The sequence below is a fragment of the Pinus tabuliformis genome, chromosome 7 (genome assembly GCF_031772625.1).
Source record: "Pinus tabuliformis cultivar Carrire ecotype Pingquan chromosome 7, CPIR1, whole genome shotgun sequence".
In the NCBI taxonomy this organism is placed as follows: Eukaryota; Viridiplantae; Streptophyta; class Pinopsida; order Pinales; family Pinaceae; genus Pinus; species Pinus tabuliformis.
This window is the reverse complement of record NC_142293.1, coordinates 1,202,284,375-1,202,308,106: the sequence shown is the minus strand read 5'-3', so window position 1 is coordinate 1,202,308,106 and position 23,732 is coordinate 1,202,284,375. Positions and strand designations below refer to the sequence as shown.

Sequence of the window (23,732 nt, the reverse complement as noted above, 5' to 3'; positions counted from 1 at the left end):
CTTTGCACTAGCGTGATGTGGTTGTTGTGTTTTTGTCCTCCCCCCCTTTCAATTTCTTCTTCCCTTCTTTGGAAGCCTCTTAGTGTTCCTTCTGCTTTGAACCACTTGATTTCCTTTTTTGGCCTATGCTTTCCAAGTATTGTGCCTATCCACAAACCTCATCTATCGTTATGGATTTGAACAACATCATTTGCTTCTGCAAATGGTTATGTAGACCCCCCAAATACTTAAGGAGTACGTATGGGTTCTTGGGAGAGATACCCAGCATTATTGCCATCTCCCTGAATTATGGGGTGTACTCATGTACACTCTGCCCCTATCTCTGCCTAGAGTAATGCCATTGAATCCACTAGTCCTCTACATACCCGATAGGATAGAATTGGGACTTTATGAGAGTTTTGAAATCATCCCAATTTGTTACTAGGGGATCCCCCTCCAGCCACAGAGTTTTCATGTGGATTTCCCACTAGGTTAAGGCATGGCCCTCTATTTGATGAATGATAAAATAATCCTATAATTGTTGCAACCAGTGATTTAATTTCAAAGCATCAACCTCACCTTGATACAACTTGATGTCGACCTTCGCTTCCATCTTAAACAAGGATTGTGAATGGTTCATGAAACTCGAACTAGGTTGTTCTTTTTCGGGTTTTGTCTTAAGACTCCTCCTCTAGTTCTTCTCGACCCTCAATTTTCTCTTCGATCTAACCTCTAAGTTGGAATCCTCGTCTTCCCTAATTCTAATCTTATTTGCTAAATATGCCATCACGAGGTTTATATTACAGCTGATATCTACAACATGCTCTTCCAACCTTGTGAATCTTTCTTTCGCTGGATCTTGAGGGTTATTGATAGATTCGTCAACCATGGTTGGCATTTTATGACTTTCTGCTTAAACCAATCTGATCCCCTACAACACCCCACAATATACCCAAGGAAACCTGCTCTAATACCAATATGACCCGTAAACTAACTAGATATTTCATCGAATAGTTTGTCACAACAGATGGAATAGAAATATAATGAAAATCTGAAAATATATGACTCTATACTATGAGGGTTAATTTTCCTTAGACTTCATGGATTAATTGAATTATTATTTCTGCTTATGCATGCAATATATAAAATATGAACAATAGAAAACAATTAGAACAATCACTCACAAAACCACAATAACACAAGATATGACCCTAGCAAACCCTTTCAAGAGAAAACCCCGCTAGAAGATGAGGTTGCTCTGCTCTATTTTTTTGAATGGAAATGGTACAAATACAAGTGAGACATGTGGCCCATGGGATGCTATAGAACAAAACCCTCTCTGTTGTGCCCTTTCAATATTCGCTCTCAACTATTCTAGTCTACTATGGAACAAAATGGTTGGAATAGCATCAAACCCTTTTCCTCCTAGTGGCTTGATTATAACAGAGCTTGATAACCAACTTGCAGTTAAATTTGACTCCAACTCTTAACTAGAGTCACAATATTGACCCTTTAAAAGTCTTCATCATTTTCACGTGGCTAGCCCCTTTTCCATGAGTAATGGCACTGACATGGCATCCTCTTGAATCATGGTGGACAAAACAAGTTCAACTTTCGAGTGGCATAACTTTTGCATATGGACTCCATTCGAGGTTGTTCTTGCACAGTTGGAAAGGTACAAGTGTAGAACAACGCCAAGGGATCTTGTGCAAGCAAGAGTTTTTGGACACCAAAAAACTTCATTAAGTGCCTCAAACTACCTCAGAAAGGTTTTTAAATCCCAATTCATCAAACTAGTACCCATCGACAAACAAAAGGTTTTGTGAGTTGTTTCCTCTCATTTTTCCACTCTGGAAGCATCACAATGAATATACCCAAAACCTTTGACCTCACCTTTTTTTTACTAGTCCGTGTGTGTCAATCTTCAAAAAAAAAATAATAATAAATTCTTCTTTTTGTGGTAAACTAGGGCTAGGTTATCACAAAATATGCATTTAATAGAATAAAATACACTAAGCATCATAGTCCCAGGGTTAGGCTTTGCATATCTTAAATTGAAAAAGGAAAATTATCGATTTTATGCATTTTTCAGCCATAATTCTAAGGCTACCGTCTAGGGTTTAATAGTTGTTTTATCATTTTCTACCATTGAAATGTTGTAATCTTTTCCCTTGTTTCCTTACTAAATAGTCTTTGATTATTTATTGATTATTAGTAATTGTGGGTTGTTATTATTATCGTCATAAATGTTGCATGTTGTAAATTGCCCTGATTATAAATCCTAATTTATAACATCAATCATTCAACTAAGGTAGCATGTACTTGGAATCTATTTGAGCATCTCCAAAACTTATCTCAACCCTCTAGATTTAGCAATACGTTCTTTGAACTCACTACCTCATTTCACCTATAGCTTTAACTTATTGAATATTATTTTGGGGTATCTAATTAACAGAATCCTTAGAGAGTATTTACCCTGGGAATTCTTGGGTTACTTAATCTCCAATACCTGTTGGGGAAGCCTCCCTTGTGGGAATAAACTCCATCCACAAAACAAAAAGGCGAACAACCACTAAGGTGACAGTGATGATTGATCTCATTGTTGCCCTTAACTTAGAGAGCCTAGTGTTGACCTAGGCTGCTAGATTTTGTCGTAACAATAAATACTAGTAATTCTTATTATTATTAATTAGGCCCCTCATTGTCACGACCCTTCACCTTGAATAATAAACCTCTTTATGTGATGAATATAATTAGAAAACTACTCAACAAGATGGACCACAAGCTCAACAAGTTCGCCAAAAAGTTGGGCAATCTTGACCTTCAAAGCAGTGATTAGGAGGACCAGCACCTATCCAGGTGGACTCTCCCAATAGTCAAATACGATATCTAGTTTTAGCTTTCTGTTAATTGATACTAGGGACACCATCCTAGTTTTTCCAATAGTATTTTTAGCACTTTGGTTATTACAATTATATTCAGCGACATATCCAGTTATATAATCATGTTTTACCCTTTTTTAGGACAACCTTTTAAAACTTCGAACATGCTTCTATATTTCTGGTCTAGTTTCGCTAGTGGCAAATCAGAAATATTATTTTGTACATTTTCTTTTTTGATAATATATGAAGGCCTAAAGGAAGCGATGGAGTGGGCTCTACAAACTTTTGCAGCATCCCTATCCCTCTAGTGGGAACCTCCCTGCAGATTCCCGCTATGTGGATCTCGCAACACTTTGAACAATGATGAAATCTCGTGATTCAACAGAGAAGTTAGTGTCTCTCAAAAGAAAGGCAATTGGTTCTACAAATTCTTCCTCTCAGGCAGCTCAAGACAAGGTTTCTTACAGTGCTATATTGAAATCCAGATTTGTACTTTCGATAGTTCAAGAAGCACCAGCCTTTAATATTCCTTTGGAGGAACCTACCTCTAGCGGGAACCTCCCCGCAGATTCTCGCTATGTGGATCTCGCGACACTTTGAACAATGATGAAATCTCGTGATTCAACAGAGAAGTTAGTGTCTCTTGAAAGAAAGGCAGTTGATTCTACAACTTCTTCCTCTCAGGCAGCTCAAGACAAGGTTTCTTACAGTGCTATATTGAAATCCAGATTTGTACTTTCGATAGTTCAAGAAGCACCAACCTTTAATATTCCTTTGGAGGAGGAAGCCTTTAGCTGTGCAAAAAAAAAAATCAAATCAAGGTTTGGTCTACAGATTCAACGGGTTTTGGTCATAGTTGACTAATCTCCACCAGAACCCCCCCAAATCCGCTCCTGTGGAGCGCGCTCCCTAAAAAAATTTCGCTCATTGCCTTTCCGAGAGCGAAAGTAGGAGCAAGCACTCTCGTTCGCTCCCGGAGTGAATTTTTAAATCGCAAAGCAGTACAGGAGCGATCGTTCCAACCTGCAAAAAATTGTTCCCTGCAGAACGAGAGGTGCACGTGATTTTTTGTGGTGGGGGGAGGGGAATGGCCAAAAGAAATAAAAGGCCTCCCCCCTCCCACAATGCATCATTTGCATGATTGAGAGAGCAAGAGAGGGCTTTTAGAGCTTGAGTTGAGGAGGTGAGCGAGAGGAAGATTGAGAGGGTTGCTTGAGGAGCTTGCAAGGGAGATTGGAGCTTGGGATTGAAGGCACCATTGAAGAGCCAAATAAGCAGGGTCTAATCCCATTCTTTTTATTTTTCCACGTAACATTTGTGTTTTTTATAGGTTCATTGTTGAATGAAAAATGTTCTCTTCTCTCTTTCCCATTACCATTCCTCCTCCATTTTATTGCAAACAATAAGCTATAACTCCACCAAACATGATGGGTATATGGCTTGGCATTCTCTTGTTGGTTCCTTTTTTGGTGATGATGGTGTTGGGGAGTAAAAGGAGGAATGATGAAGATAATGAAGAAGTAGGTAGTGGTGGATTAGGAAATCCTGGAGAGGAGTACCAAAAGAAAGAGGAGGCAAAAAAACCAAAGTTGACCAAACCCCCTTGTGGAAATATGTTACTAAGATTTCTGGAGAAAAAGGGGTTGGAACCACTAAATTTACATGCCCCCGTTGCAAAATCACTTTCACAGGTTCATACCCCTGTGCCAGAAAGCATCTCCATGGGAAAATGGTGTGGGATGGAAATAAGCAAATAGGAATCAAAACTTGTGGAAGTGTGTCAACACAACAAAGAGCCAAATACATAAGGGAAGAGGAGGAAGCCTGATACAAATCTAAAAGATCAAAAGGTGACTTTGAACATGACACCACTAGCCCACAATCACATAGACTACAAACTCCATCAACATCCCACCCATGGTAGTGGATACAGCACGGGCACAGACATCCCTTTAAGTCGTAGAACCATATTAGATTTCCTTGATCAAGGGTGTAGGGATGATGTGGATGAAAAAAAAGATTGGTTTCTCTATGCATGTGGGATACCATTCAATGTTCTTCGCTCACCTTATTGGCATGAAATGGTTGGCGCCATCAATGATGCCCGTAAAGGATACGAGAGCCCTAGGTATGACAAAGCTAGAACCGTGGGACTTGATCAAGAAAAAGCCACAATAACACATGCTTTGGGTAAATTGACAAATTCTTGGAATGTGGGGTATCCATTGTATCTAATGGCTAGACAAATGTACAAGGCAAGCCATTGGTAAGTGTTCTTGGTGTGTTTGCCACTGGTGCGGTCTTCCTTTCAACACATGATTACTCAGAAAAGTTCAAGATCGCCATCAACATTGCACAACCATTACATAAAACAATTGAAAGTACTGGACCATACAATGTCAACCACGTCATCACTGATAATGCTTATAATTGTAAGGCAATAGGAGCAATCATTGAGGATAAATACCCCAACATTTTTTGTTCCAAGTGTTTGGTTCACACAATAAACCTTTTGATGCATGATATTATCAAGAACATGGCACCTCAATACAGATGGATTGGTGATTTGTACAAGAGAGGCTAGAGAATGATGAAATTTATTACCAATCATAGCAATACCCATGGGATTTTCCGTAGTCACTCAAGGTTGGAGCTATTGAAGCTTTGGAAGACTAGATTTGCTAGTTATTACCTCACCTTCATGTGCCTTTTGAAGGTAAGAGAGTCATTGGCTAGCATGGTATCAAGTCAACATTGGCAGGTATTAAAGGACAAGGCTACAACCGCAACTAAAAGGGAAGTTTTTGAAGAGGTCAGGGAGACCATTCTTGACAGTGTGTTTTGGGCACGGGTGAGGGATGTTTTGCAATACACCAAGCCCATTTATAACATGATTCATTTTGCAAATACAAATGCACTACCGATTGGGGAGGTGTATGAGCATATGGATAACATGTTGAGGCAAATAAAAGATATTGTTCTGCCAAAAGATCCCAACTTGTATGATCATTTACAGTTTTGTGTGTGCACAGTGGGATAAGTGTTGCGAACATCTCGACAACAACCTAATTTTATCTCGAAATCATGATTTTTTGCCCTAGCCAATGTTTGCCGACCCTACCAATATTTTAATTGTATCTTAATTTTGTCGATGTTTGCCGATTTTTACCGATATTTTCCCAATTTTTACGATTTTTTGGTTTTCCAAATCCTTGCCAATTTTATCCCGATGTTGATGTTTGCAACATTGGGATAAGCTTAATGTTCCACAACATGCCTTGGCGTATATCCTTATGCCAAAACACTACTCTCCATCTCAGTTGGGAAAATTTGCACCTGGAGGTGGGGTTAGGACCAAACCCCATACATATCCAGAGGTACAAAATGGGTATATGACAGCATTAGACAAGCTAGTCCCTGACAGGGAAGAGTGTGCTAGATTGCGTGGAGAATTAGGCAAATACTTCACTCAAACTGGAGTGTTTGGCTCTTTGCATGCAATAGAAGATACAGACAAATTGAATGTTGTCACATGGTGGGACATGTATGGTGGCGGGAGACCTTTGGCAAAATTGTCAATAAAAATGCTTTCATAGGTTCTTAATACTTCTTCTGCAGAGAGGGTGTTGGAGCACCTATAACTTCCATCCATAATGTGAGAAGAAACTGCCTCAATGAAAACTGGGCAAAAAGCTTAGGTTTTGTGCACTACAACTAGAGGTTGTTGACACATTATTGTGAATGGGCTCATGCTAATACATCATATATGACTTGGGACAATAACCCAGAGGAAGATAATGTGGAGGATGGAGCTATACATTTAGAAGAATTGGAAGCAGAACTTTTGAAATATGATGATGAAGCAATAGCAGCCATGCCACCCCCATCGTCCAATAGTAGTGCTCGAGTTCCACATGTTTTGTTGTATTACAACCTCACGTGGAGGTCATGTGCCTTCTAGTTTTGGTTTTTGACATGGTCGTCCGACTATGCAGGAGGAGACTCCCAATAGACCACGAGCTACTCAAAAATTAGACATTTCTCATGGAAAGAGGCCCAAGCAGTGGATAATAGATTTACTTGTCTTTTCTAGTTTCTAGTAGTTTTTATAATTGTTGATTCTTTCATATTTATTACGATATTTTTTGTAAACAATATATGACAATTTAAGTTTGAAGTTTGAAGATGGCAATTATAACTCATTGGTAAATTACATTGAATATGATGCTTCGTGAAAGTTGAAAGTTGAAACATTTCATTTCATGTTAGATATTCTTTGTTATAGTTTGTTTACTTGGTAATGGTAATGGTTACAAGTACAACTTTAGTGATCAACTATGAGAAATGTTATATATTGAATTTTGAAAACTTGAAACTTTAAGATTGATGAATCATGAGACTCAATATGTTGTATGTTACTAACTTGTGGACATGTGGTTGATGAAGATTATAACTTCTAGATGATTGATGTTATATGGTTTAGTCCATGTTTTTATGCTTTTTATATCTAATTCGTCATTCTACATGTTTTTGTTGACATATATGCTTCAAAATATGTAAAAATTTGTTCCCGATTTGCTCCCAACCCAGGAGATTTTGAAAATCTCGCTCCCCGTTCCCACTTCAACTCCTACTCCCAAGCAACCCTGATCTCCACTAGTGGATTTCTGATTCATGGAAACCTTTATGGTCTGATGATTTGAATATTTACCCTCTGGCTCGAGGTTTTTTTGTTGTTGTTTTTTATAATCTTGAGGATAAGAAGATTATCTGGGATTTTGGACCCTAGTTCCAAGGTAATGTTGGTCTCTTATGCAACCCTGGTCTCCTTCTTTTGATCCGGTTACGACGACAATCTCATCAGCTCTAGTTTGGGTAAGGCCCCCAAACCTGCCCTTGCATCTCTGGAATCTTCCTTTGTTAACTTCTATTGGAAATGCAAAAGGGAAATTTTATTTTTGTAGTCCAAAAACCGAGCATTTCCTTAAGATCGCTTATGCTCGAATATGCGTGGAGATGGATTTTAATAAAGGCTTTCCTGTCGAGATAAACCTAACAGCTCCATATTATGTATGGGTTTAGAAGCTTGACTATGAAAATGTCTCATGTCGATGTTGAGCGTGTTATGAAACAGAGCATGTAATCAAGAGTTGCCAGAAGCAAGTGCAGAATAATAAAGTTCGGAAAAATAGTTGAAGGCCCAAATGGTGGGAAGGTGCTCAGATAGAACATTATACTATATACAAGGAAGAAGAGACCCAGGACAAGGAGGAAGCAAAAGAAATTCAAGAAGAAATGCATCTCAAAAAGGATACATTGGAGGAAGCAAAAGACAGTTAGAAAGAAATGCATGTCAATCAAAAGCAGAGACAGAGGAGGCCCATACCCATCAAACCCATGTAAATTCTGGATCCTCCATTGAACTCTTAGGAAACAAGACTAGAAAAGAAAATTCTTGGGTTGATCGGGCAAACGGAAAAAGTGACAAAAGACAACAAAGATCACTCACAGAAGGGTGATTCTTTGGATTTCAAAGAAAACACAGGTTGGATCCAAGTTGGGAAAAAGGACAAAAACATCTCGCCTAGTAAAACGAGAAGTCAATCAAAATCAAATCGATAAGTAGTAACAAATGGAATTTATATGTATTTGGATCTTCGGTGTATTTTGGAAAAAAATTAGCTGGAAAGGGAATAAGTATTTTGTATTATGAAGTACTCGCATGAAGGTTTGGATTGGACTACCTTGCTCAACCTCAAACCCGCAAGGGATATGAGCAATTCTGAAGAAATATAATGATTCTGGGCCAGATCCCTGATATCTTTTTATAATATAGACTTTCATATCCATTTTATATATGTGTGTGTGTGTGTGTGTGTGTGTGTGAAGGCCTACATTACATATATATATACAGACCATAAAACTAAAAAAATGATAATGCACACCAGAGAATATAGATAGAAAAACTATTCAAACCGGTCACTGATATTTTCTCATTTTTCTATGTTATTAGACTTATTTTCTAAAATAAAAGGCTTGGTAAAAGAAAGTTAGTTAATATCATATCAGAAATAAAATCCCCAGTTCCTACAGTTTTAACTATTTTATAGTGGTGCCAAGATATATGCATCCACAAAAGATGCACAACTTCTGTGACAAGACTTTGATGAATTATTTCATGTACAATACCTCTTTCTCTTCAGGAAACGCGTCTTTGATGGCCTGCCTCACTTCTGCAACTGAAGAGACAACAATACCTTTGGGAACATTAACTCCATATTTGCTCATCAGACTTGAACCCTGCAAACAACTTCACGAAAATTATATCAAAAGAAGATAATGGCAAAAATTATAAGTTTGAAGTTCTCAATGATTTCATAAAGTTGATAAAGTACTATCGTTCGTATTATTTGCTGAAGATTAAAACATGAAACTATGACACCTGATAAAAAACTAAAAATATTTGGAATATAAGCTTAATTTATCTAGACAAGGAGCATTGTAAACCATAGGGCATATAGATAGTGGCAGTATTCTCTATTTCACGAGTAAAATAGGAAACAACCTGTATAAAATGTGAACATAGTACAAACATATTACATCCCTATTTCAATAGGGCTTTTCCCTAACTAAATAGTGGCAGTATAATACTTTTCTCTATTTCACGAGTAAAATAGGAAACAACCTGTATAAAATGTGAACATAGTACAAACATATTACATCCCTATTTCAATAGGGCTTTTCCCTAACTGATTCCAAAAGCAAGGTTGATTTACTACATAGAAGACATGCTTTACTTCCAACACAATTTTAACAGATTTCTAATTTCAATGCTACCCATTTTTCATCTTGTAGATACTGTAACTTCAACCCAAACTACACCATTAATGTCAGGTTTGGTAAGCAAAAATATACAAGATAGTTTACTGCATTGCTGTTGTATTGTCATTTCATATCCGAAATCAACAAAAGAGATGACGACCCTATTCCAGTATATATGAAATTCTGCTACCTGGTACTGTGACATCCTGTGGTACCAATGTTGCAAACTTCGGCATCAGGATAAGATCGGCAAGGGTCCAGAAAACCAAATAATCGTAAAAATCAAGAAAATAACAGTAAAAATCGGCAAACATCAGCATTAAGATACCACCAAAATATCTGTAAAATTCGGAAAACGTCGGCCAGCCAAAAAATCACAAAATCGCAATTTTTTTCGCAATAAAATCAGGATGTTTGCAACACTGATTGCAACAAACAATAGAGTGAATCCCAAGTTATGTTTTTACTTCTATCATGACATATCAAAAATACAAAAATAAGTATAAATAAATAAATAAATTTATTAAAAAACAACAGATTTTAATAAAAATATGTAATCACACAGTCTGCACCAAAACCTAGAAATTTGCCTAAAATTTGAACTTTTCAGCAGAGTTATCAACGATAACAATAGTAACCACAAAAAATCCAAATAGTTTACAGACAATAATTCAGAAGAGCATAACCACGCAGCAATGATAATCAAGCAAAAGTAGCAAAGAATCAATCACGACCATATACTATGAAATAACTCAGTTACCAAAAAAAAATCAAATTCGTGAAGTTGGTCCAACAACAAATAAACAAACAAATTCAAAACAAATCTACAACTAAAAGGTTGTTCTAAATACTTTCTCCATATCAGGAAAACTCCTATAAAGACGAATTCACCAAAGTAAAATAAAATCCATATTACAGACGCTGATGATTCAATAAAAGAAACTATAGTATAACTAATAGCATAAGCTACCAGGATCTGGATCCGGATCCACTAGATTTTGAGGAGCCAGGATCCCGATAACGCAGGAAAAAAGGCAAGTACAAAAAAAATATTAAATTATTTTTATAACTTAAAAAAATAGAGTTAAGAATAAACACCATTCAGCAATCACAAGAGTAAAACCATAACTCAGCCAAAAATGAAATTTATCATGCAGTTCACCATTAGCCATCCATGTACCAAATCCGGATCCACTAGATTTTGAAATGCCAGGATCCAGATATGACAGGGAAATGGCAGGTACAAAAAAATATTAAAAAAATTATAATTAAACCAAAAAAGAAAAGTTAAGAATCAAAAGCATTCAGGAATCACAACAGTAAAACCATTAGTTATAACCAAAAGAGAAAGTTATCATGCATTTAACTATTAGCCATCCATGTACCATATCCAGCTCACTAGATTTTGAGGAGCCAGGATCCAGATATGGCAGGGAAATGGCAAGTGCAAGAAAAATGGAGCCAGGATGCTGTTTTACAAGTTGTTCTTGTTTGATACTCTTGGGTATATTTTGTCACACAAGATGGAAATTTCTGGATGACATTTCTGAACAATGTACTGGATCTTATATTTCTCTAATAGAAATCCAGAGTTTTTTTCCTCTGAAAAAAAAGTGCAAGAAAATACAAAAATAATTTTATAATTAAAATAAGAGTTAAGAATCAAAACCATTCAGGAATCACGACCGTAAAACCATAAGTTATAACCAAAACGAAAGTCATCATGCATATTACTATTAGCCATCCATGTACCATAAATGATGACTAATGATTTGAAAAGTTGTAGCCAGCTTTGACAATTAATAATTTTGAAGACCATTTTAGCATAAGCATGAAGCAGCTCATAGCAGTGTTTTTGTGAACCACATCCACATCTCCATATCAACAATCAATAAAGTAGTTTTCTTTAAGGTTATGTCAGGAATAAACAACTGCAGGGGTGAAATAAGCAACAGTGTAGCTTGTAATGATATATCAGACCTTGACAGCAAACCTTGACCATAATGATGTATCAAACCTTGAGGACAGACCTTGATAGAGTAGACCTCGAGGGCAAATCTTGACATAGGGATAGATTAGACCTTGACTAGGAATGGGATCTGGGCGTTTAGCCTTAGGCATTTTGGGAGGGTTTCCATTGAAACATCGATTTTGCAACAGATTGGTGGGTCCAAAAAGCACTGGAACTTTTGGGATCCATTTCATTCCACAAGTCCATTTCATGGGCTCAAGATTTATTTCCTTTTACCCATTTCCATAAAGGATCCTCTGGATGGATCCAGGTGGATCCGGATCCAGATCAGATCCATGGATCTGACCAGTGTTGATAATATCGCCGAAATATCATGATATTTTTGACAAGCCGAATATCGCCGAGAAAATATTGTGATATTTCCTTGCCTGAAAATATCGCGATATTTCCGAAATATCGCGCAACGACCCTAAAAATCACCAGGCAGGCTGGGCTGCAGCTAGAAAAATTGATTTTGGTCATTTCATTTGCTCATTTTGGTTTCTGAGCCTTGGAGAAGGAAGGGGAAGAGCTTTGTGGCAATGTCCATTTCATGGGCTCAAGATCTATTTCCTTCTACAGGGGATCCATTTCCATAAAGGATCCTAGGTGGATCCGGATCTAGATCAGATCCATGGATCTTACCAATGTTGATAATATTGCCGAAATATCAATGATATTTGGAAATGTCACGATATTTTCGACAAGCCGAATATCGTCAAGAAAATGTTGCGATATTTCCTTGCCTGAAAATATCACGATATTTCCAAAATATTGCCGATATTTCGGCAAAATATCACGCAACAACCCTAAAAATCATCAAGCGGGCTGAGCCGCAGTTAGAAAAAGCGATTTTGGTCATTTCATTTGCTCATTTTGGTTTCTGAGCCTTGGAGAAGGAAGGGGAAGAGCTTTGTGGCAGTGTTGCAAGAACCACCCCCCCCCCCCGGCCCAAAAAAGGATTTGGAGGCGGAACCACATCTCGTACGAATCTGCCACCGAACCTTCATCGAAACCGTGGATCCAATTCCGCCTTTTTTTGGTGATTCTTGGAAAACTAGATCCGTAGGGGCCTGATCCGCGGTTCCTACTGCCCGATCCGCAAATCCCGGAAAGGATCAAGTGCAGATCTGTGGAGGCTCGGGCGTGTATCCACCACAGATCACGAACGGATTTGAGAGAAGATGGACGGTTCACACGGTTCCGCAAGGATTTTTCTTTTTTGGAAATTTTGAACTGCTATGTGAGGAAATACACTTTCCGAAAACTCCCAAGGTGCCCCTTGATGCTCCCTAGACGCTTCCTAGATGCTCCTTTATCCTTCACTTCTATCATTTTACTTAAATTTTTAACATTACCATGAAATGACCCAGGATGTTTGAGAGTGGTTCCAACCTCATCAGACTTCATATGGAGAAAAGAGAATTTCATATCCCATTCAAAATTCGCAGACTTAACAGTTTTCGAGATCAATGGGATTGTGGCGTTTCATTGGATTATATCATGTATGAGGGCATGTGATTGCCATTTAATCAAGAGCACCAAGCCCTATATGTACCCCAGTGTTGGTGTTGTTGATTGTTGAACTCCTTTGTCATGGCCTTAGCAATTATGTACCCTTCACTCAAGACAAAATCATTGATCAGGCATGTTAAGCTTTCTCTACCATATTATAAGTCTTGGATTAAGCTGTTTGGTCAAAATTAGGAATTGTTGACTAATATCCCTATAGAATTGTAGAGGTAAAGGCTAGACAAGAAAAGAGGAATCTAGATTCCAGATGGTTGATGCTGGAATAATTAATCATTGACGTACAATGGATGCCATATCTATCTTGATTTATGTAAAAATATGAATGTTTTCATGTCTTCTACAACTAATTTGGTATTTTGGATGTTTTTTTTTAATATAAATGCAAAAAAATATAACTATATATATATATATATAGTAGACGCTTTTGAGATGCTTCGCTTCCTAGATTTTTGGGAAATGACGCTTCCACGTCCCCACTTCATGCAACATTGCTTTGTGGTGGTTGTCAAGGAGGGGTTGAGGATCAAAATCTGATAAAATATATACATACATACATATATATATATATATATATATATATATATATATATATATATATATTATGCATTGTTTATGTTTGTCGATATTTGATGATATTTTGTTGATATTTTCGTTGATATTGTCAATGAGATGTTTTCTGGACCCTCGTCGATATTTTGTCGATACCGATATTTTCAACATTGGATCTGACACGCTAGAGAGACAGATCTGGTAACAAAACGAGTAGCCTCTTTCAAGGTCACAATAGGGTAAGGTTTAACTAATTATGGCTCAACAAGGAACTTAATAGAGTTATCATGAAACTGTCTATACACAAGATATAGATGGGAAGGTATTTTCCATTCAACAATGTTAAATAAATGTTTTGGAAAATGCTTCTGAGTTTGCATTTAATTTGAAGCCTGATGAAAACTAGCTTTAGTGGCATCAAAGTTCAAACATATGACCAAGAAGCAAAAGGCCACAAGATTTTATTAAATAAATCGCATGTCTTCAGAATCATGGCAACATTATTTTTTGTAAGAAAAGCTTATGTCAATGAACAAAAATTGTTTATAACAATCCAAGCTGTAATCAGTGGTTGAGATGGGGCATTTCGACACTACTGACCCAGGTTCCAACCATAGTGGTCATAGGGCCCCTAAGTACAAGTTGTCCAAGTTTGTCAACGTGAAGATTAATTCAATTTATAAACGTTAATCTATGTGTTTGTCTGTACCTATAAAAGAGGATTTTGAGACAATTTTTTGAAGATTCCTAAAGTTTGAACTAATTATGTTCAAGTCCCTTGTGTCTCGCTCGTTAACTTGTATTTACTCTCTATGTTTTCAAATGATATATAAATGTCTCACTAGTTCATTATACATCTTTCCAGATATTTAACATTGGGGAAATTTTTGAATAATATTTTGTTTCTAGCCTTTCATACCCTCTTTCATATTTCTCTATAAACTATTCTCTATATCCCTTTTATTATTGGACATACACACCTAACTCTATGACATGTGTTGTAACTTGTACTATTTGCAGGTAGACTTACTATAATCCCAAAGCAAAGGTGGTCCAAGGGGGTGATCACTCCCTGACTAGGGTGACATAGTGGCCGACATATCCCTTGTCGATGATTCAGACGCAAAGACCTAACAACAACAAAAAAATTGGGTATGTTTTTGTTCTATTTCGTGTTTTTTCAACCAATGGTTTTGCAACCCATGTAATCTAATTCTAGTTAAAAAAATTTGAGTTGTAATCTAATTTGACTTAACAAATTAGGGTTGGTTTAGGGCTTTGGATGCATTGAAATACACCTAAATATTGTGTTGTGAACAATCATGTTAATACAAGAGGTAGAGAGAGGTGTGGCTCTTAGTTAGATTGGTTTTTATGATGAAGGGTTGTTAAAAATTGGCAAGAGAGAGACAAGACAAGCAAGTGGTGAAAAGGGCTAATTATCATTGTATTCCATTGTATTGATCTCAAAATGTGAATTTCTAATCCATCAATTAACCTTCTAGATCTTCTTGATCTCACCGACAACTCATCGGTGGATCATGACAACAACTCATCAAGATAAGAATTACAACTCATAATAATTGGCTTCTCGGACTTTGTGATTGTCTAGAGACTCACAATCTCACATCCCACCCCCCCTCTCAATCACAAGTCTGAATAATTGTAGAACACTTGTACCAATAACTTTTGTCATCTTCAATCTAAAATTGTTGAACTGAGCTTCGATGAATATTTGCCTAAAGAACTGCCAATATTTGAATATCTGGAAGTGAACAACTACTATGTTTGAACATTTCCATTGAATAATTGAAATGATTTTCTGCTGAGGAGACTAGTTGTGATCCATAAACTATCATGTATATTCCACTGGACAGTTCATCACAACAGATCTGATAAATTATACTTAAAAAAATTATGAAATCTACACTATGAGGATTTGTTTCCCTTTAGATTTCTAGATTTATAAATTATTGTTTATTGTGTATGCATGCAAATTATAATTATGCAAAAAATAGAGAACAACAAAATAAAAATTCTCAAACTACAATTTGACACAAGATATAACCTCAGAAACCCTTTCAGGAGAAAACCCAGTTGGAAGGTGAGGTCGCTCTGCTCTCTTTCTCGGGATAAAAACTAGCTGCAAGTACAAAGAAGTAGGGCTTGTGGCATGTGAGCTACTACAATGCACAAATCCTCTTTGTGTGCTCTCTCCCTATCCCTCTTAGCTACTTTGTGTTGAAGAATCGAGGGCAAAGTAGTGTTGTTATGATTCTTTGTTACTTGATAACAATTTGTGGAGTCTTTTTACTTTTCTTGTTAGCTTATGCTTGTTCTTCTTATTAGTGCATATGTGTGTGCTTCATCAAACTGCTACGAAAACAAAATAACAAGAACACAAAGTTTGGCTCTCTGCAAGGGACAAAACCTCTCCACTCTTGAGAGGAAAACCCTTTGTAAGTTCTCTTATTGAAGCTTCTTATTTGAACAACTGCCAAACCCTAGACCCTTGACTATGGGATCCTCCAAGCACAAATCAAATCCTTCCTTTTTCTGCACTATCACTTCCGGCACTTTGTTTCCCGGCACTTCGTCCTCCTTCCTCCGACACTTCGTTCTTCTTTCAACTTCTTAGTAACCTTGTTGCACTTGCTATAGAGAAGGTGTCTTTCCCTTAAGATGATCCTTCATCCTCCAATCAAATGAGCTCTTTCTTCGAAGTGTTGGTGCAGACTGGAAATGACTGTTTGGCAGCACTAAATTCTCGCACGTGTGACTGTTGTAACCTCTTTTCCTTCTTTGTTTGAGTGCCCTTTTTCTTCACTTGGGGGTCCTTCTTCCACGTTAGAGTAGTAGGCCTTGTAGGCCTAGTTTCAACCCCAACCGAGGGTGGATGTATGACTATGGTTTACTGTTTTCCTAGCCGTAGGAACAGCTCTCAAATTTATGCATGTGTGACTGTAGTAGTCTTTGGAACAGCCTTCAAGACTTCAGTGGTGAACCCTCTCACTTTGTTGCCTTTGGAGACCACCTCACTTCGTTGTGCTTACCTTCTTCTTCGCTGATTTCAGAGCACTTGTTATGCATTCTATGAGGAGTGGACAGCCTCTATAAATAGAGGTTTGTCCCTCCTCTTCAAGCCGACATGACTATCCATTAGGCCAACTTACAGTTTGAACCAAAATTCATCTTTTATTCATCATTTTGTTGCTTGGAGACTTCAATGATGCTAGAACAGGATTTGACTATGCTTGGAGGTGTTCCCATGACCTTGTATGATGACATACATAATGTAACATGCCCTCAAAGGGTCTTATCATAATTACATTTTGACTTTGACTTTCTAGAAGCACTTTAAAATGTGCTTGACCTATTTTCAATGAGCAAGAAACTCATTGACAAATACTATAAAAATAATTTCTCTTTTTCTTGAATAAATACAAATATCAAAATTACATTTATGAAGACGACACCTAGTTACATTTCCTTCAACACTATGCTCGTTTATGGAACAAAATACACTCGAAAAGAATGGAACCACTTTTCCTCCTAGTGGCCTGGTTATAACACAGCTCAATAGTCTACTAGTGTGGTTAGGTTTAGCTCCCTCAACTCTTAACCAAAGTTACAATATGGACTCTTCTAAAGTCTTCTTCATCACGATCATGTGGTTAGCCCATTTTCCTTGAGTAATGAGGGATGACATGGCATCCTCTCGAATTATGGCAGCCAAAACAAGAAGGTCAACTTCTGAGTGGCATAAATTTTGCGTACAGACTTTGATTGAAGTGATTCTTGCGTCGTTGGAAAGGTCTCTATGTAGAATAGGAAGAAAAGGTGTGGCACTAAAGTGACAAAGTTTTACCCTGAAAAAAACATGGTTTGTTGCCTGAAAATGATCCTAGAAGGTTTTAGACCCCAATTTGTCACACTGGGTCCCACTAGTGAAAATGGTCTTATGAGTTTATTCCTCCATTTCCTCCACTCTGAAAGCATTGACATGGATGACAAACAATATAATGATCCAATCAAGATCACACCTCCTCTTCTCTCAGGTGTACCATTTAGCCTTGCCTGGAAGTTATCCTTTCAACACAATCTACCAAAGGTCATGCCACCCTTGTCTTATAGTTTTGGACCTCTTCTGCAAAACTATATCTTCACCTCAATTGCTTCAATAACAAATTGTATGTACGACACAATGTTTGGCAATGGGGAGTCTAGCAATAGCTGGATCTCGTGCTCCACTTCCTTGTTCGATAGTAACCCTTTAGGATCCCGAAACACATCCCTATATGCTTGTAGCAACTCTTCCCATTGTTTTTGTTTCTTAGTACAACCCTACAGGGATGCCTTTGCTCTTATTGACTCTTCTACAAATTGATTTTCTCTTAAAAATAGTAAAACAAACTTCTTACACAATTTGCGCGCCTACTGCTTTCCTTAGATGTGGTAGTAGTTTCTCATTCTCCCTCTCCGAAATCGAACCCTAATTCTCCATCACCCATTACCACCATGGCAAGCCTCTATCCTACCATCAAAAATTGATAGGGCAAAATTTTGAATGAAGCATTGCCAACATAGGGGTTGTGCGATTCGTCGAGTTATCATGATTCACCGAAGGAGCGGGCAAGCCTGTGGCGGACTTTTATTCTAATAAATGCATTCCTTCTGAAGAGTCAGAACTTCGTGCACATATTAGCTCTAGAATTACTACGGTTATCCAAGTAGTGTGGTATCATCAAAGAAACTATAATTGATTTAATAAGCCATATGAAATTTCATAATCTGAATTAGTTCATACTTAGATATGCATCGCTTAATCTTTGAGACAAGCATATGACTACTAGCAAGATCAATCAAGTACTTCCATGGCCTAAATGGCCATAGTCCCTCTAAGAAGTTGGTCGTGAAGGGAAGCCTCTGCATAGCTAGTTAGCAGGTTGAGGTCTCGTTCATTATTGAAATTAACCAAAAAAATCGCTCCACCAACTAAGAACGGCCATGCACCACCACCCATAAAATCAAAAAAGAGCTCTCAATCTGCCAACCCTTACTATGTCTGGACCTGTAGCCTCTCCTTGTTCCACTGTAACCATAATTTATGCTCATTTAATTTTGACTGGTACCACTTTGAAACTTGAAGCCTGACTATCTGATATTCCCCCCTATCAGGTGTAAGGTGAGAAGCTTTTCAATAGTTGATTCTTGAAAAGATCCAAGCTAGGGCTTTGAATTCTTTAGGTGGTGGTTTTTCTGGTTGACCACTAACCATTTCCATGGAAATTGGTGGTTTATGGTTAACCACTAACTAGACTAATTTGAATACTGTGGTGGTTTCTGGATGACTACTAACCAATCTTCTTTGAATAAGGTGGTGAATTTTGGATGACCTCTAACCAATCTGCTTTCAATAAATGCGGTAGTTTTTTGGACGAACACTAATCGTCTTCACTTTGTCAATTTACTTCCCCCCCTTAAAGGTGTGGGAGAGTTTCTTTTATCATTGTGCTCCCCCCTTTAGGTGTGGAGAGTACCATCTTTGGCTCATTTCTTTATCTTTGTTTTGGCTAGGTAGTAAGATTGAGGTACTTTCTTCACTTCTTGATTCTATTTCTAGGAATTTATCCATCCATATTGAATTAATTTCTTAGATTTCTTCTTCTTTCGACATCTTTCTGATAGGTAACTCGTCTTTCCACAATGAAGACAAGGATGGAAATCAAAACACTAACTCTCCATGTGACCATTTCTCTAACAATGTTGGCATTTTTTATCAATGCTCTTAACCTCATCAAGAAATCCTGCACTCACAAAGTGAACTGGTTTGGAGAAATCAGGAATATGAAAGTTGTTTTCTTTGGTGTATTCCAATCCATGTCGCTTTCTATTGAATGAGATTTCTTGCCAAGGTTTAACAAACAACCTACAAAAACCATTTTATTGTTCTTTGTCTTCTTCACAATTGCTTCTGCTACTATTGTTGTTGTTATTTCATGCTCCATCCATTCATTCCATCAATTTGTTTGTATCACACTAAGCATCAATCACCTCTATTATATCACAAGTTGAATCAACTTTTGTTATCCATTCATCTATATCACATGTTGCATCAAACATTGGATTCTATGTACCACATGTTGTATCACTCTGCTTTATTAGATTCTTTGTGCCACAACTTGCATCAACTGTCTGGATGAATTCATTTGTATCACAATATGCATTAGCCTTTTGCATTAGATCTTTGTACGACAAATTGCATTAACCTTCATTATAGATGTTGCATCAATCATATCATCAATCTGATCATGCTTTTCTCTTAATTTAGTCTAAAATGCATCAAGCAATGGATTCTTCATATTTATTTCTCTTTGAATATCTTTTGCAACTACTAATGTGTCAGCCATTTGACCAATTATGGTTTGATTCTGTTGTAATATCCACTCAAGTAATTTAATTTTGTTGTGCAATTCATAGTTGCACTCTTGCAAATCCTTGATTTCTTAAGATGCATTTTGTAGATGCTTTCCTCCTTAACCCAATTTTTGTTGAAGAATCAAGTGCACTAGTGTGTATTAGGATTCTTCTCCAATTGATAACAATTGTGAAGCACTTTTACAGTTATCTTAGCTTGATCTTCTTCTTATTATTAGTGTGTGTTTCATCAAACTGCTACCAAAAACATAAAGACAAGAACACAAATTTTGGCTCTCTGCTAGGGCCAAAACCTCTCTCTCCTAGAGAGGATACCCTTCGGTAAGTTTCTCTTATTGGAGCTTCTTATTGATCAATGCCAAACCCTAGACCCTTGACTAGGATGTCCTCCAAGCACAACTCAAGTCCTCTCCTCTTTTCTGCATTTTGTTCCCGGCACATAAACTTCCTTCTTCCGGTACTTTGCTCCCCATCACTTCGTCCTCCTTCTTTGTTGCTTATCTAAAGATAGACCTTTCTTGAGAAAGCTTTATATGAGATGTTCCTCTTCTATACTTAGTGATGTCCTTTTCTCAAGTAGACTCCTTCCTTCTTTGACCAAACGAGATGTTTCTTGAGATGTAGGAGCAGACTCGATATGACTGTACAGCAACCCTAAATTCTTCGCACGTGTGGCAGGGATCCTTGTAGTTTAGGGTCCTTTTACCTTCGTTTGAGAGAGAGACTTCTTCACTTGACTTGGGAGGCCTTGTAGGCCTAATTTCTAGCCCAACCAATAATGATTCTTGGATTGTTCTCCAGCTGTTGTTATACCCATAGATTTACCCTTCCTTTCTTCGCACGTGACTGTTTCTAGCCCTATAAACAGTCCTACACCTCCGCTTTATCTTCTCCTTTCTTCGCTACACTAAGGAGACCCTTTAGACTTGTCTTTTCCTCTCTCTTCTCGGCTTCTATCCTTCGTTGATTTCAGAGATGCTTGGTGGACGTTGAGAGGGAGTGGACAGCCTCTATATATAGAGGATTGCCCCTCCTTTAGGCCGACTTGTTGTCTTTAGGCCAACATGAACTTTCTTCATCGTTTTCTTCTTTTGGAGGACAATGCTACATGGAGAGGACTTGCACTTGTCTTGGACATATTCCTTTGACCTTAGACATAGTGTAACATGCCCTCTAAGGGTCTTACATAAATACATTGACCTTTTGACTTCCTAGAAGCACTTAAACATGTGCTTGACCTACTTCAATGAGCAAGAAACTCATTGACAAATAATATAAAAATAATTACTTTTTTCTTGAATAAATACAAATGTCAAAATCACATTTATGAAGACCGAACCTAGTTACATTTCCTTCAACACTCCCTCTTAACTAGGGAGGTATTCTTACAACATTACAAGGTGTTTAGCTATGTTTCAATCTTGAAGAATTCACATAAGAGAAACCGTATTTGAAATCCATCTGTTATAGCATCATAATAACCAACATTATTTCCACAACAAGGCCTTGACTGACAGCTCTATCTCTCAATAGATCAGAGCACAATGTTGGCAAGACCAATGACTTATAGACACCTTAGTCATTGTCTCTCAAGGTATATACTCACCCGGGTGTTCACTGAGTATGACCTTCTAGGACTATTCTTATATTGGGTTCCCAGCCCTCAAAGAATATCGGTCCTCTTGCCTACTCTTGTCTTGGATGCCCTACACATCTTCAAAGAGTATTGGATGTCAGATGATTACCCAATCCTCCCATTCTTTCTTCCCAAGTGAAGAAAAGAATGTTGTGTCTATCACTTCCTCTCAATTGAGGAAGACATGCCCAAGTATCCTCTGACAAGGTACTTGTCCAAGTTCCTTTGTAATTGGGAACTTGTTATAACTCCCTCTTAGCTAGGGACTTGTCCATTCATCAGCAACTTCTTCTTCGTGGGTCCTCCAGCTGCTTGATCTCCTTCCTTCCTTTGATGTCATGAAGTCTTTGTTCAAACTTCTTCTTGGTAGGGCACCATCCATCAATCACTTTCCTTCCTTCTTTGTCATGTCATTGCTTCCTTCGTGGAAAGTGGCCTTCTTGTCACATATCAAGTTCTCTTGTCATCTGATTATTCCTTGTCATCTTGTCTATGCTTCGAACTACTCTTCACATGGATGCTTCTTTGTACTTGCTTGTACCCATGCTTTGATCTAGTTGTCCTTCATGACTTCATCCTAATATTGCTTCAACATTAAATGGTGCTTTTGCTAGATGGCTTCTTCATCATGACATCTTCGTAGAGTAGAATCAGTTATCTGCACCTTTCATATCTCCAAGGCCTTCATAGGTGTCAAGGGTCCTTTGATCTTTTCCTTTCTTAGTCAAAGTTGTCCTACCTTTTTTCGGGAGATGTCTTCAATGGATCTTTGTCAAATAGTGATTCTTTGTGATCATGGTGTTCTTCACATGCTTGATCTCCTTCTTCACTTGCTTCTTCTTGGATAGATTGGTCAACCACTTTCTACTCCTTTTGAGAGCACTTCTTCATTGCTTGCTTCTAGGACTAGTCAGCATTTCTTCTTTACTTACTTCTTAGTCAGCAATCTCATACTCCTTGTGTAAGTATTTTCTTTTGTTGACTTTCGTTGGATTGTAGTACATACCTTCGAGCATGTCATTGGTGGAAGAGATTCTTTCCTACTTTATCATGTTATAGAACTATTCCCATGACTCAATAACATACAAATGATAACATGACTAAACTTTGATGCATACATACCTCATCTTGATTCTCCTTTGATCATCTTAGCTTCATTTAGTTGTCCTCGGTGTGGCCCTTCTTGCTTCATCTTAGCTTGCATGCATATCATCCTTTTCTTGAATCCCATGAATGGGATTCCCAATGAGACATCTGCATTTGTTTATGAATCTGCTTTTGAAGATTCCATCAAAGGGTCTTGAAGACCCTTGCCTTGCAAATGTTTCTTTCCTTTTGATGATGGAGGTTTTCTAAGATTCTTAATCATGATCAATTTTCTTTCATTGTGGATGAGGTCCTATTTTAGGTATGCTCCTTCTACATGAATATCTTGAGCTATATCTACCATGCTCCTATATTCTAGAAGATATTTCTAACCATGCATTTAGTTCTATTTATAAATGCTCCTTCTACATGAGTATTTCGAACTCTATGTACATCATGCTTCTAGATTCTAGAAGATGTTTCTAGCCATGCAATTTTATTCTATTCCTACATGCTCCTATACTACTCAAAACTTTGAAAGAAGACTTTAAGTAAAGAAGTAGACTTAGTCATAGTAGAGATCTGGAGGATCTTCCTTCTTTTGCTTCTTGTCTTCTTCTTTCATTTCTTGAGTCACATGAGCTTCTTCCCTTTTTCTTTTGTTGTTGTTGTCCTTCTTTAGTTTAGGACAATTCCTCTTGTAGTGTCCATATTCTTGGCATCCATAGCATTGGATTTTGGACATATCTTTGTTGTTTGTTCTTCGTGGACCAAATTTGCCAAATTTTCCCTTTCT

General features: G+C 37.5%; 1 protein-coding gene across 3 annotated transcripts in view; it reads right to left on the bottom strand.

The window, feature by feature from the left end:
* LOC149251726 (ATP citrate lyase (ACL) family protein) overlaps positions 1–23,732 on the bottom strand; it is a 330,905-nt gene that overhangs the window by 276,020 nt on the left and 31,153 nt on the right. For all 3 annotated transcript variants that reach the window (XM_089459549.1, XM_089459548.1, XM_089459550.1), the window contains exon 2: positions 9,051–9,161. In XM_089459549.1, coding sequence (XP_089315675.1) covers positions 9,051–9,161 — 111 coding nt within the window. The remainder of the gene's footprint in view (positions 1–9,050; positions 9,162–23,732) is intronic.